The sequence below is a fragment of the Abramis brama genome (assembly GCF_963993115.1).
Source record: "Abramis brama genome assembly, chromosome: 3".
Lineage (NCBI taxonomy): Eukaryota > Metazoa > Chordata > Actinopteri > Cypriniformes > Leuciscidae > Abramis > Abramis brama.
This window is the reverse complement of record NC_139965.1, coordinates 11,267,334-11,280,614: the sequence shown is the minus strand read 5'-3', so window position 1 is coordinate 11,280,614 and position 13,281 is coordinate 11,267,334. Positions and strand designations below refer to the sequence as shown.

The 13,281-nt window shown below is 37.9% G+C and overlaps 1 protein-coding gene across 2 annotated transcripts; it reads right to left on the bottom strand.

Moving 5' to 3' along the window:
* Positions 1-2,434: 2,434 nt before the first annotated feature.
* Positions 2,435-7,892, bottom strand: pnp5a (purine nucleoside phosphorylase 5a). Of its 2 annotated transcripts, XM_084107897.1 has the most exons (6): positions 7,646-7,892; positions 5,578-5,747; positions 5,378-5,481; positions 4,709-4,884; positions 4,251-4,441; positions 2,435-3,302 (listed from the first exon to the last, which is right to left on the bottom strand). In XM_084107897.1, the coding sequence occupies exons 1-6, from the start codon at positions 7,666-7,668 to the stop codon at positions 3,085-3,087; spliced, it is 882 nt and encodes a 293-aa protein (XP_083964023.1). In that variant the 5' UTR covers positions 7,669-7,892; the 3' UTR covers positions 2,435-3,084. The 2 variants fall into 2 exon arrangements, with proteins under 2 accessions (XP_083964023.1, XP_083964024.1); XM_084107898.1 differs by lacking the exon at positions 7,646-7,892 and having other exon boundaries at positions 5,578-5,785.
* Between the last annotated feature and the right edge of the window lie 5,389 nt (positions 7,893-13,281).

The window sequence follows — 13,281 nt, the reverse complement described above, 5'->3', positions numbered from 1 at the left end:
CTGAAAAAAAAAAAATCCATATTATTCCCTCCGATCGGATGAAAGTGTTATTTCGCCAACACTTTGTGGCCTATGAATACTAGCTTGCTTGATTTACGTTAGTTACGCGCATTTACGCGTTACGTTAAGCGTTTCCCACGTGAGGTACTTTGTGTTGTACGTTGCCGTGACGAGGTACCAAACTACTATTCCCCACATTAAGTCCTTGAATTTGAGGGTATTGGACCTGGAAAGTCCTTGAAAGGTTCTTGAATTTGAAGTTAACCAAGGTGTGGGAACCCTGTTAAACCCAACTGTGCCCAAATACGTGATAATTTTCATAGATGAACAGCAATTTCCTGTTTAAGTTCTGGATTGGATCATTAGGGTGAATCTATGAAACATCTAGGTCATGTCACCCTTAACCCTCATCCTTCCAGTTCCCTCGCACTTTGTAACACATCTTTCCCTCGTGTTTTTTTCTATTTTTAATGCAATTTGGGATTTTTGTTGTTGTTGTTATTTTTTTTTTGTTATTTACCTTTAAATTACTAGATTTGATCAATAAATAATAAATAAATAGTAATGTAGTAATTTAAGCACATTCTTTCAACTTAAATTCAAAATAACTCACTATTTCACACATAACCCTTTTAATTCAGCTCAAAATACCTTACATTGGGTGTCTTTGTCGACCTCTTGTGGAAAAATAATAATATAACTTATTACATGGCATGGTTGAATTCTAATGTAGAATGCGGTCTATTGTTTCTTGATAACAGACCGCTAACACACCGTTGCCATGAAAAACAGAGCGTTGCTATGGACGCAGGATTCTAACCGTAGAGACGGAACGGACTATTTTCTTTAGCAGAAGCAATACAATCGTTTTTAAATCAATAAACTCCCTTTTTAAATCAATATTTTGTGTCAAATTATTGATTTATTTGGTAGGTAACCATGTAATAAGCGGGATAATGTAGAGCGAGGCGGTTGTTATAGCGAATAGACGAATCCGACGAGCGTTCTGTGTAGGCTGCCATCTTGTGGCGACGCCATTACTGAGCTGTTACTAGTATGTAAACAAACCTCCGTGATAACGCAAACGCACCCTCGATGACAGCTACAGCCAGGCAGTATGACTTGTTGGGTTGATGATGTTAGACAGTGGCCTCCAGTCACAGATGAAGGTACAAACGATCTTACAGATTATTTATGAAAATAGCTTGGCAATAACTATGCTGGCTAGGCTAGCTAACGAGGAAACTATTAAAAGATCTGTCCATTTGGCAACAATAAATAAATGAATGATATCAAATAAACGAATTCATGTTTTTCATTTGTGACAATTATTTATCTCATTTTCACATTTCAAAAGGAAAGGGTAAGGTACAGCTAACTGCTAGCGTTGTTGGTTCTCAGAGTGAGAGTCACAGTCAAGCAAATACAGTAATGTTACTAGGAGTACTGCCCCAACGCGCCCCTTCGGTTGTTTTAAATGTATTCAAGAGTATTTTCTCCTTCGCCTGGCATCCGATGATCAACAAAATTTTATAGAGGGTCAAAAAAATTGTCTGAGCTCCGTATGGGTTGGTCAAATAATGCACACTCTACCAGATGATACATACATAAGTTAGTTCTTAAAGGACCTGTGCGATTTTCACAGACCATTAACAACACTTATACTGTTCAAATAACTCTGCAGAGGAAGAATAGTAAAGTTGTAGATGTAACGTTAGTGACAGTCGTAAATCGCGGGCTGTTTATTCCAGTGGACGTAACCAAACCAATAGGAGGCAATGGCGCAACGCTACCCAGCAACAGCTCAGTAATGGCGCCCGCTTACTTCCGGTAGTTTCGCCGGATTCGTCTATACAACCCCTTCAGGCTGATTCAAGACGCGCCTCGCTCTACATTATCCCTTACATATTTCATGAGTCTAGATGTCCTTGTATCTCTATATGGAGCAAGTGAGCTGTTCCACTGGGTCCTAAAGTCAGTTTGTCTTCAGTGTGCATTCAGATACACATGTAGACATAATAAAATAATTTTTTGGTAAAGTTTCAGCATTTTTAGTTAGAATTTTGAGTATTTTTATGTTTTTCTATGTGTACTGAAGCATTCCATCCATTCCTATGGGGGTCAAATTGACCCGTGAGGGAAGGATTTGTTACCTTTTGAAATTTCAACCACAAAACTCCTCTAATCCATTAAATTATTTTTGTGTGTATTCGTGGTTCAGGTTCGACAAAAGTCCTAGGGTTTTGGACCCCTCTGATGAACACTCAATTTTTAACATTTAAAAAAACAATAACATTTTCAGGTCAAAATAAAGCCATTATATCCCCAATAAACAAATACATATACAACTTGAAATGTAAAATACTTACTTGTTATGTAACTGTCTCAACATAGTCAAAATAATGATTGATAATGACAAAATAATGAGACTTCATTATATTTATGCAAAATATAATTTATTTTTGATGTTGGGGTGAAATATATATTAAATATATATTTTCTTCCATCTCAATTTTTTCTACCATCACCTTGTCCTCGTACCCTCAAGCATTTCAAACATTGACAGAAAGTTCACCCATAAATGTGTAATATTAAGTTACATAAACGAGAGGGAGACAATAATAATAAATAGCCAATTTTGCTAATAATGTTAAAAAAAATACACAAGATAGACCTTTACTGTACATCTACCTACAAATACTACAAACCAATCAAAGTGTTACAAAGATTTTTAATTTAAAAGTAACAAATGGTAAACTTTTAAGATAGAAATAAGAAACATTAGTTTATCATTCAGAGGAATGTAAAAATTATTTGTATTTTTTCCTGTAAAGAGAGAGAAATAGGAAAAAAACCCAAGCACTCCCATGCTCACCAGATCTATATACATAAGCGCAAAATATCAGGCAGACCAAAAATAAATGAAGACTCATAAGATTCAATAAACATTATAAATAATTCTGAGCTGAATGGAATTGACCTGTATAACATGCTTTTTGAAACCATTTATCCAGAGTGTTTGTTCACAGATGAATCGGCGTTCTTTGGTCTGTGACTGATGTCGGATCTGATCCGAGAACAGTCTCAGGCGTAATTGTTGTTGTGTTCTAGCCGGGCGACTATGGTGGACACCAGTCTCTCCAGCTGCTCCGCTCTCTGTTTGCCCGTCTCTAGAACTTCCTCGTGATTGGCTTTTTCCTCGCTGTCGTAGTCCATAACCGCTTTATTAGTTATCAAAGACAGAGCGAAGACACGCATGCCACAGTGACGTGCCACGATCACCTCGTGAACAGTGCTCATGCCTAAAACAGACAAAGCCTGGTTAGTAAACTAGTTCACATTAGAAAACATGTTTAGTTATTTTTATCTCAATGTTACAGAAATGTCACTGTCTGCACTCTCATTGGTCACTGGATTTAACTTCATGCAAATGAGAAGTGATGCAGTTTAACTTGGTTACATTGAAAAAGTTTGAAAATGAATGACTTCAAGTTACTGCAAATTGTTGTCAGTGTGAACGCCCCCTTTGGCCTGTCAGAGAACTGCATAATTAAACTATAATACCGTTTACTGATTGGGTATTAAAGGGATAGTTCACCCCAAAATAAAAATTCTGTCATAAATTACTCGCCCTCATGTCATTCCAAACCCGTGAGACTTTCGTTCATCTTCGGGACACAAATGAAGATCTTTTTGATGAAATCAGAGAGATTTCTGTCCCTCCATTGACAGTTACGCAACTACCACTTTGACACTTCAAAAAATTCATAAAGAGATTGTAAAAATAATCCATATGAATTGAGTGGTTTAGTCCAAATATTCTGAAGAGACATGATCGCTTTATATGGTGAACAGATTTAATTTATTGGTTCATTGGTCAAGCGAACATGTTTGAGCTTCTGTTTACCACAATTAATGTGCGAGTTGATGATGTTTATATGTGAATAAAAGCCTAAATTCAATCTGTTCATCATATAAAGTGATCGAAACTCTTCAGAATATTTGGACTAAACCTCATAATGATTAGTTTCACAATCTCATTATGAGCTTTTTGAGGCGTCAAAGTGATAGTTGCGTAGCTGTCAATGGAGGGACAGAAAGCCCTCAGATTTCTTCAAAAAGATCTTCATTTGTGTTCTGAAGATGAACGAAGTCTCACGGGTTTGGAACGACATGAGGGCGAGTAATATATGACAGAATTTTTATTTTAATGTGAACTATCCCTTTAAGAGAGGCGTGACAGCTCTTACCGACAGCATCAGCTCCCAGCTTGTTCAACATGCGACACTCCGCGATCGTCTCGAACGAAGGTCCTCCTAGAACGCAGTAAACGCCCTCTCGCAGGAAATCACTGAAGCCAAGCTCTGAACCCACGTCCAATGCCAGCTGCTGGAGTTCTCGATCATATGCGTCAGACATGCAGGGGAAACGTAACCCAAACCTAAAAAAAAAGCAATTTAAGTTAGGAGAGCATTTTTTAATATAACTCAGATTGTATTCGACTGAAAGAAGAATGTCAAATACACCTAGGATGGCTTTAGGGCGAGTAAATCATGGGGTAATTTTCATTTTTGGTTGAACTATCCCCTTAAGGCTTGTATAATGAACAATTTTTACAGAAGTATGTGTGAAATCTCTGCATGTCAAAACAGCTCCATGGCGTAAGAGTGTTAAATACAAGTTAGTGCTGCAACACACATAAACACACCTTTCGTCGTTGGGTCCCGTCAGTGGGTTGTTTCCAGCAAACCCAGGCATGTTGAGATGATCTTTGATGATCATGATGTCTCCTACTTTAAAGTCCTGGTTCAGACCGCCAGCGGCGTTGGTAAGAATCACGGTCTTCACTCCCAGAATTTTGAAGATCCGCATAGGCATCGTAATCTGCAACAGAACAACAATATTAGTTTGAGATGCTCAGAGGAACCTCACATCAGTAGCAGTTTAGACAGACCAACAATTACAAAAATGGCACTAATGAAACGTGTGCCAAGTACACAAGCATCAGATTTCAGCACTAAGGCAAGTTTATAGTTCATGCAAAACCAAGTAGTGTTCTGGACTTTGCATTTCATAGGGTCGACGAGTTTATGCTTCAATCACACACAAAACACAAACAGTTCAAACTAATTTGATTTTCAAATAAGGTCATTTGGCAATTAGATTAATCACGTGGTGAAGAGCAAAAATGGTCATGAGAAATCTAGGTCAGGGTTCTTTAACACTGTGCAACTTGCGATTTCAGTGATATTTACATACATAGAAACGGATAAACAACCAGTCTCCTACCAGGATAGCTCTCAGTCTAGCTGTCAGACTGACAAAAAAAGCTAGATTGTTTTACATTTTGGACGCGAGTATTATGGGGCGTTTGTACCTTTTGGATGGCATATCCCTCATAGAGATGAAACCTTCCCTGCATGCAGACGCATGGTATTCCCTTCAAAGTGCCAAACACCAATCGACCTGCGTGGCCGTGCACTGCAGAACAGAAACAAATGCACAGATTCAGCACAAAATAAGAGGAGTAATGGAAACCTTGCAAGGTAATACCTCACATTATACAGAAACGCTCACCTGTACTTTGGGGGAAGTTGGGGATGTCTTTGTAGTTGAAGGCCACCGGGTCCTTCAACCCGTCAGCCAGTCCACCCATCCCCGAGCCACACACGATGCCCACCAGAGGCTGCACTGCAGTCTGGGACAGGAGCCAGTCCGCTGTGGATTGGCAATCCTCATAGCTGTAGCTGCAAAGAGACAGTGGAAACATTTACGAGACTACACACACGACTTTAACTAGATCACTGCATTCCCAGCACACATGTAATGCTTGTTTCTGCCCAGAAGTCAAGTTCCTGCGATGGAAAGTTTTGAAAACGAACCTATCCGATTCTGGCCTGAGGCACTAACATGAACCACTTTTTCCACAGGTGTTATTAACCCAACATGGGGGATGGCGTCCCGTCCAAGAAACACTATTACTTAAGTATCACTTTCAAAGTGTTGCTAGTGCTATCAGAGAAGTTCCTCTCTGCAGTAATAAAGCTTATTAGCAGCCGGTCGGGAGTCACTTCAGACACAGCAGAGCAACTCAATGGCCAGAAAAATACACACTCATTTAAAACTTCGCAGAATATGTTAAAAATACTCATGAGATGAGTGTGTGTGCGTCACAGCGTTCTACATTCTGATTGGTGACGCTCATACTGGCCAGACTCGCAGCTGACAGTATTATCATATTAATCAATAAAGTCTAGACTTATTAAATCATGTGAGTATTTGTAGATTAGATAGACATTATATAGGGTTTGATTTTACTCTCCTCCTTTTGTGAGAAGAAATTTTCCACAACCTCCACACAGGGACATAACATTTCATCATAAACATATTTTAAATCATAAAGTAGGAATAGACATTGTCAAACGACACTTTACATTCATCAAAGAATAAAAAATCCATCACATTCCCTGACTGACACACTTGAACGTCACAAACATTCAACTTGTATAGAATTTACTTACACAAAAGGCATTTTGAATAGCATCTGCATATGTATTATGCATGCCAAATACAATACTGTATTAGACATCTTTGAATGGATTTGAATGGCTATGAATCCTGCAGATAGCAAATAAAAATATCCTGGCAGATTTGAAACTTGAGCCACTTTTGGACACATCACTACTGTAATCTGAGCGGCTGACTCCTGAAATAAACTTTCTGTGACAGAGCAGCTTTACGATTAACTATGGCCTTTGCAGTTTGGAAAACAGCAACAAAGTTATCATTAAAAAAAATTAATGTTTAGATTTGCAATGTAATTGTAGCAAATATATACATTTTCTATACAATCAATTAATTTTCAAAAAATCTAAAAGAATGTGAAAATAGTCCAGGTCCAAAAAGATATATATTATTAATATAATTTTTTTTGTTTTTGTTTGTTTGTTTTTGTTATGCTTTTAACTAAACATGTCAGTCCCTTTTCCTTTTAGTTTGATGTATTGTATATCATATAATTTACAACTAGTAGGCTAATGGTTGACCAATATTAATGGCTGAAAAATTAAGCTTATCTAGAGAGTAGGGTTGCAGGTTATATTGTGTCTTTGTTGTATATGATATGCATGTGTGCGTTACGTATTTTACCATTTTATTGTAGAAAATATACATTTTCAACATAATTTCAGTACAATCAACAGTCAACATAGTTAAAAAAAAAAAAATCTAAATAGCCAAATTTTCTTTTTTTAACGCGACCCATTTCCATTGAATAAATCGAAGTTTTCAAAGAAAACACGTTTAAAATCCGAAACGTCCTCTTATACAACGGTACCGAAACGCGCGCGCACTGTAGCTCAGTTCTCTGGCAGCTGTTCAAGACACAAAGCGCGCACGCGCATCACCACATGCTCCTCACTGACGATTCGGTTAAATGCAATCTCACATTGATTATGACAGAATGAATGGATAAATTATGATAGATCAGCTTTAACTATGCAACCCCCTGTAGGCTACTATGGAGCCATGGAACAATTATATTACATTCATCAACGAAATAGAATTCAAACATAGAATACACTTTTAAAAGACAAAATAAAGAATGTAGAAATAGTTAGATCTGAAAATAATAATAATAGTATACCCAGTGCTGCTCTCAGGAAACATGTTCAAAATCGCTGGTCAGATCCTTCACAAATACGGAACGGGAATATCGATGTTTCTAGCGACGGATTCGGAAGTAACTTATGCGACGAACGACCAAGAAAACAAATAACGGAGATAGAGTTCAACCAAAGACAGTCAATAAAACTGTTTAATAATTCCTGAAGTGCTGCGCCGTCGCCGGTGTTTTATAGATCCTCTGTTTCTGCCGCTCCTCCCCGCGTTCTGACGCAAATGAAAAGCGGAACGCAACACACACCCCTGACGCAACGCCCTGACGCATCGCCCCCGGTCAGGGTGGGCCAAGTTCAACACGGGCTCTTAAACACGAGAAACAGCTGATATACTGGAAATGGGTTTTCAGCAAGATTAGATTTATGGATGGTCGAACAAAACAAACGCATGAGACTATAGTCATTCAAATATTAACAATGTTATTGTTAATAACACGTGGGTCCATGTTTGGCTTATTCAATCTCGTTCACAATGATTTAGATAAGGAAATCGTGAACTTAGGCTACATCACGACAATTACCTTTTATCTTTGCCAGACCACACAAGAAGTGTGTGGTGCGTAATATCAACAATAACGCACGATATAAGGATCGTGATATCATATGATATCATGAAATCATGTAGAAAATTTAACTCAGTTTTTAAAAGGATTTTTCCTATTTAGAATTTTAGGGTGTGTATTTTAAAACAGGTATGCACAACCTATTAAAAAAGAAAAGAAAAAGAATGTTGTTGGAATTTAACATATTTTGACCCACTTTGACTAGTCTTGAGTCAACATTTCAGAAATGCCTAAAGTAAATAGCAAGTCAAAGAATTAAGTTCTTCAACATTCCCCTCATTTAGGCCACCTCAAATTACTGGAGAACGACATGTTAGAATGGTCGAGCACACGTTATTTTAGACCTAATCTGAGAACATGACCAACCAGGGCACCTCAGGAACAAAGGTCATGACCCCTGTTGACCTACGACCTGTCTCAAATATATCACATTAGGTAGAGTTATCCTGTTTATATTAGCACCTCACTTTCCACACATGATCATGTCCGTCAAAACAGTCTCAGAGCCACCGATGAAGAAGAATGTTTTTCAATAATGATTAATTGATGCAATCACCTCTTTCTGTCATTCTGTAACCTAAGACTGGCATCATTTCAATTCATTACATCATTTATTCTGTTTTTTTTTTTTTTTTTTATGTATCCTGTTGTTATGATCAGCAGGTTCAAGGTACACACGTGACTGAATGGCCAATAGATAAGCATAATATTTACAACCACACCTATACAGTGAAAAATAAATATACTAAAATACATTTAAAATGCATTAATTTAATGCTAAGTGTACTATAAATAGCCTACATTTACATATTACATACTTAATATGAATACTTTATAAAAACTTTTGTACTTTATTTATTCAGAAATAGTTCTGAGGTCCAGCTAAATATATACTTAAGTATATTTGATTGTGCTAAAGTGGAACTATTGCAAGTATATTTTAAGAACACTTTAAATATCTTGCATTTAAAGACTGATACTATATAGAGATCAAATTATCCTTACTAATAGTGATATTGAACACATTTTAGCATTACAATTTAGAAATGTGCATTGTGCAATAAAAAAAGTACTCCAAATAAAGTTTAATTATAAGTTTTATATCAGTAAGTCTCAAGTGATATGTCAGTAAATATGTTAATGGATTTATAGCATTCTTAGTATGAAATAGGCCTAAATATATTTTAAATACATTTAGGTATAGGTTTTTTTAACAGTATAGGCCTGTTAAGGACCCTTGTTTTCGTCTCCATCTCTGTTGTGACTCCACCCAAAAACATAATGAAGAGAAATAACAAGTGTAGCTCAGACTACATGGATGACTCTTATTTGTGGTATTTCCCTGGACAAGCTGACACGCCTGCATATTGACCAATCGCGTGGCCTCTCTGGATCATGATGCCACAAAACAATTGAGCCTTTTCCTCCAGGGCCCTCGTAGGAATCAATAAAAATGTTCCCATGGCTGTCACGATGCCAAGTTCATTGAGCAACAAGTTCTGCAGAACAAGGTCTGGGGGCCCTCGTCATTTCCCACTTTTATGATCTCACGCGATTGCACATTATTTGAAAGCCTATAAATCTAAACACTGTCTGAGCAAAGTCTACACACCATGATATTTTACTCCATTGCAACTGGTTTTTTTCTTCTTTTTTTTCTTTTTTAGTTTGACAAGAGAGAGTCGGGAGACGAGTAAGTAAGGTCAAGTGCAAAATGAGCACCTGGATCTCGTTGCAGTAGCCTAATTGCCATGGGGAACCGGATAAAAGCCACCTGGAAACGGGAAGCAAGGACAGAGAGAGGGGGGCTGAGGAACAGTGTGGACGTCTGTGCTGCCAGAGAAGCTGCCTGTGGAAATTACTGGAGAAAGACTGTGAATGAGAGCGCGACTTTGTTTTTGGTTGAGAAAATATTGAATAAACAATCCACACGTTCCACAGCAAGCCAGCCCTGTCTCCTTCCTTCACTACTTCATTGAACTTTGCTACAATCAGCATCAGTCTTGAATGAACACATGAATCTTTATGCAACAACTGTAGAGATAATAACATTATCCACGCCAGATAATTGACCGTTCTCAAAGACACGCCCCCTTCAGTCACTGTGGACACGCCCCCTTCAGTCACTGACGCAGTGAGAAATACATCGCGGAGCAGAGACACTGACATCGCGCTGACAGACAGACAGCACAGACCAGGTTGCTTTTGATATGAAACAAAGTCTCACCTTTCAAATGTGGTCTTTTTTTTTTTTGAAATCTAAACAATAAATACCGTTTTGTGGCTCTTTAATGTGTCTGAAAGATCCTCAGTTAAAGCTGCTCGTGAACCGATCATCTCTTCCTTCTAGTTAATTTATAGCATCACATAAACATGAATGCACAGACGTCAAAGTTTTTCAAGTACTAACTCTCAGCCTGTCAATCAAACTCCCTGCAAGGGTCAATTGTAAAGTATACTCACTTCAGGCAAGTGTGTGCATGAAAGTCACATGTGTCGTCATCAGACACAGCGACCCCATTATTCTTAATGAGAGAGAGTGTGTGGTGTGTGTGGAATGCGTGTGTGAGTTTAATGGTTTAGCTTTAGGCTACTTCTGAGCCTGGCCCACACAAAGAAAAGAAATGTGGTTTTGATAATCCAACACAGTGTCGTAGAAGAGCTCGGTCACGAGCAAAACGTAGAAGAGCTCTGTAACTCGGTATGAGACTCAAGGATCTAGAATGTTCTGTGGCCAGTTGCATCACTGTGTCTTCAGAACTAGTTGAACCAACTAGCAGTTAACCATCTTACTTTTCCAATTCAAAAGAGACCGATCTTATGTAACGGGCCACTGGGCTTCATCTTTGACCCTGTCTGATTATGATCTACAGATTGACACACAAGCGCATGACTGCAGAATCTGTGGAATCGTTTTGTCCTGCACCAAAGCACCCGATTTAATGAATGAAGAGCGGCTAATGGCAGAATCAGGTGTCGTCAAAGTTAGGAAATAAAACAGCCCAGTACATGAGTGACGACCTTGCTTCATGAACTGATAAGCATCGAGATGTTTTTGTGTAATCTGCAGTCGAGTAAGAATCTTCTGTATGGGTTCTATATAGAACCATAAAGGGTTCTGTCAGCTTTGTTTATATAACCTTTGAGGGGTTCCCATCAATTTATGGATTTAGTTTTAATTAATTAATTAATTTTAATTAAAATTTTATAAACTATTAAACAGCTCACATTCATAGTGTATCACCTCTTAAACATTAATATCATTTAAGACATTATAGAACATTTTGGCATCAATGATTCTTTAAAGTCAAGAACCATATGGAACTCTATAGAACATTCTTTTTAAGAGTGATATAGTGGGACTGTGAAACACAGTTGAATGTGTTTTAAAATGTTATGTAATGTGTGTTTGGGTCAGTTTAACTGCAGAAATTGACAGCCAACCGTATTTGGACTCAGACCAAAGTAAATGTAGGCTTAACCTCAGTTTTCTCTCACAGTCCTTTGTGAATGACTTTCAAATGTTGAATTTCCTGCGCAGCAAACACACAGAGCTTTAGTAAATACAGACGGGTACAAAAGTCATTGCTGAACTGCTTCTGTTTGGCATTTTTGTGAATTTAATATAGAATATTTGAACTGAAAAGACTTCTGGCAACTTTAGAATAAGAAGTAGAAGAGGAAGAACATTTTGAGGAACATATGAGGAAATTGATGACTTTATAAAAGTGATGTAAAAGGAAGGGTGGTTTAAATGCTAGCGATCAAGTATTATCTATCTTATTAAACTCTTGCCATGAAGATAATTAGGTTTTCCAAATGATGTTGTTGTGGCTCATCAGTCTTATGAGAAATCTTTCACTGAGTCATCTACTCCCACCTACTATCAGAATGTGAACACTGTGCCAACCATTCCCTTCTAGAACAAGCCATCACTCTGTCCTTATCTCTCTTATCACCCTTATAAGAAACAGTGGGATAACAAGAGAAAGAAATAAGACAGGAAATGGGTGAGATAAACCATGATAAGATAAGCTTTATCAATAAGCCATTCTTTTGTGTACATCATAAAACACTTTCACACAGACTTGGTCAACAGTGGAAACTAGCTGGAATTTACAGTTTTGCAACAAATCTATTATGAAACTCAGACCATCACAAGAACACAGGCGTCATTTTAGCATTTCTAAATTCAAAATTGAGACATCTGATGAGAGAATAATGGGCAGCCGCTGACATATGGCGTGCAGCCACTGTTTATTTTAGCAGATATTTAGGCCAAGGCCCTATACAGGTCAGTCAACGCACAGTGCAGATGTGAAGAGAAGGAACTGTGCGGCACGCCAGCAATTGGCGCATCCAGGGGGTGGTGTGTTGATGGTGGCGTTTCGTATCACTTTGAGAATAAAAGTGAATGTCCTGCATGTCCCTCCCTCAACTCTGAGTTTAACAGACTGTTTTCTTCGATTACTATTGCACAACGCTTTATGCTTTTTGCAAGTCATTGCATACTAAGTTTAGGGATCGGTTGGGTTGCAGATGTAATGAACACACTCAAAGACAAAAATCCCATTGTTCAATTCTAAAAAGGGCTTATTCATTCAAAATAAAGAGATACTTTGCCTAAAAGCATGCTGCCATGACTTTCATTAATCCAAGCAACCGTTTTGCATTGAATCAAAGCAGAAAGTTAATATTATCACCAAGGTAGGCCTACATGCAATGCTTAAAGGGCACCTATTATTCCCCTTTTTACAAGATGTAAAATAAGTCTAAGATGTCCCCAGGATGTATATGTGAAGTTTTAGCTCAAAATACCCCACAGATCATTTTTACAGCATGTTAAAACCACTTTTTGGGGGTGAGCAAAAACACACTGTTTTTGTGTGTCCCTTTAAATGCAAATGAGCTGCTTCTCCCTTTCAAGAAGAGGGCGGAGCTTTAAGAGCTCATGCTCTGGTGTCAGGATGCACTGATTTTGAATTCCATTCAAAAACAATAGTAATCCACTGTGTCTTCAGCAGATCAGATGTTGGGAG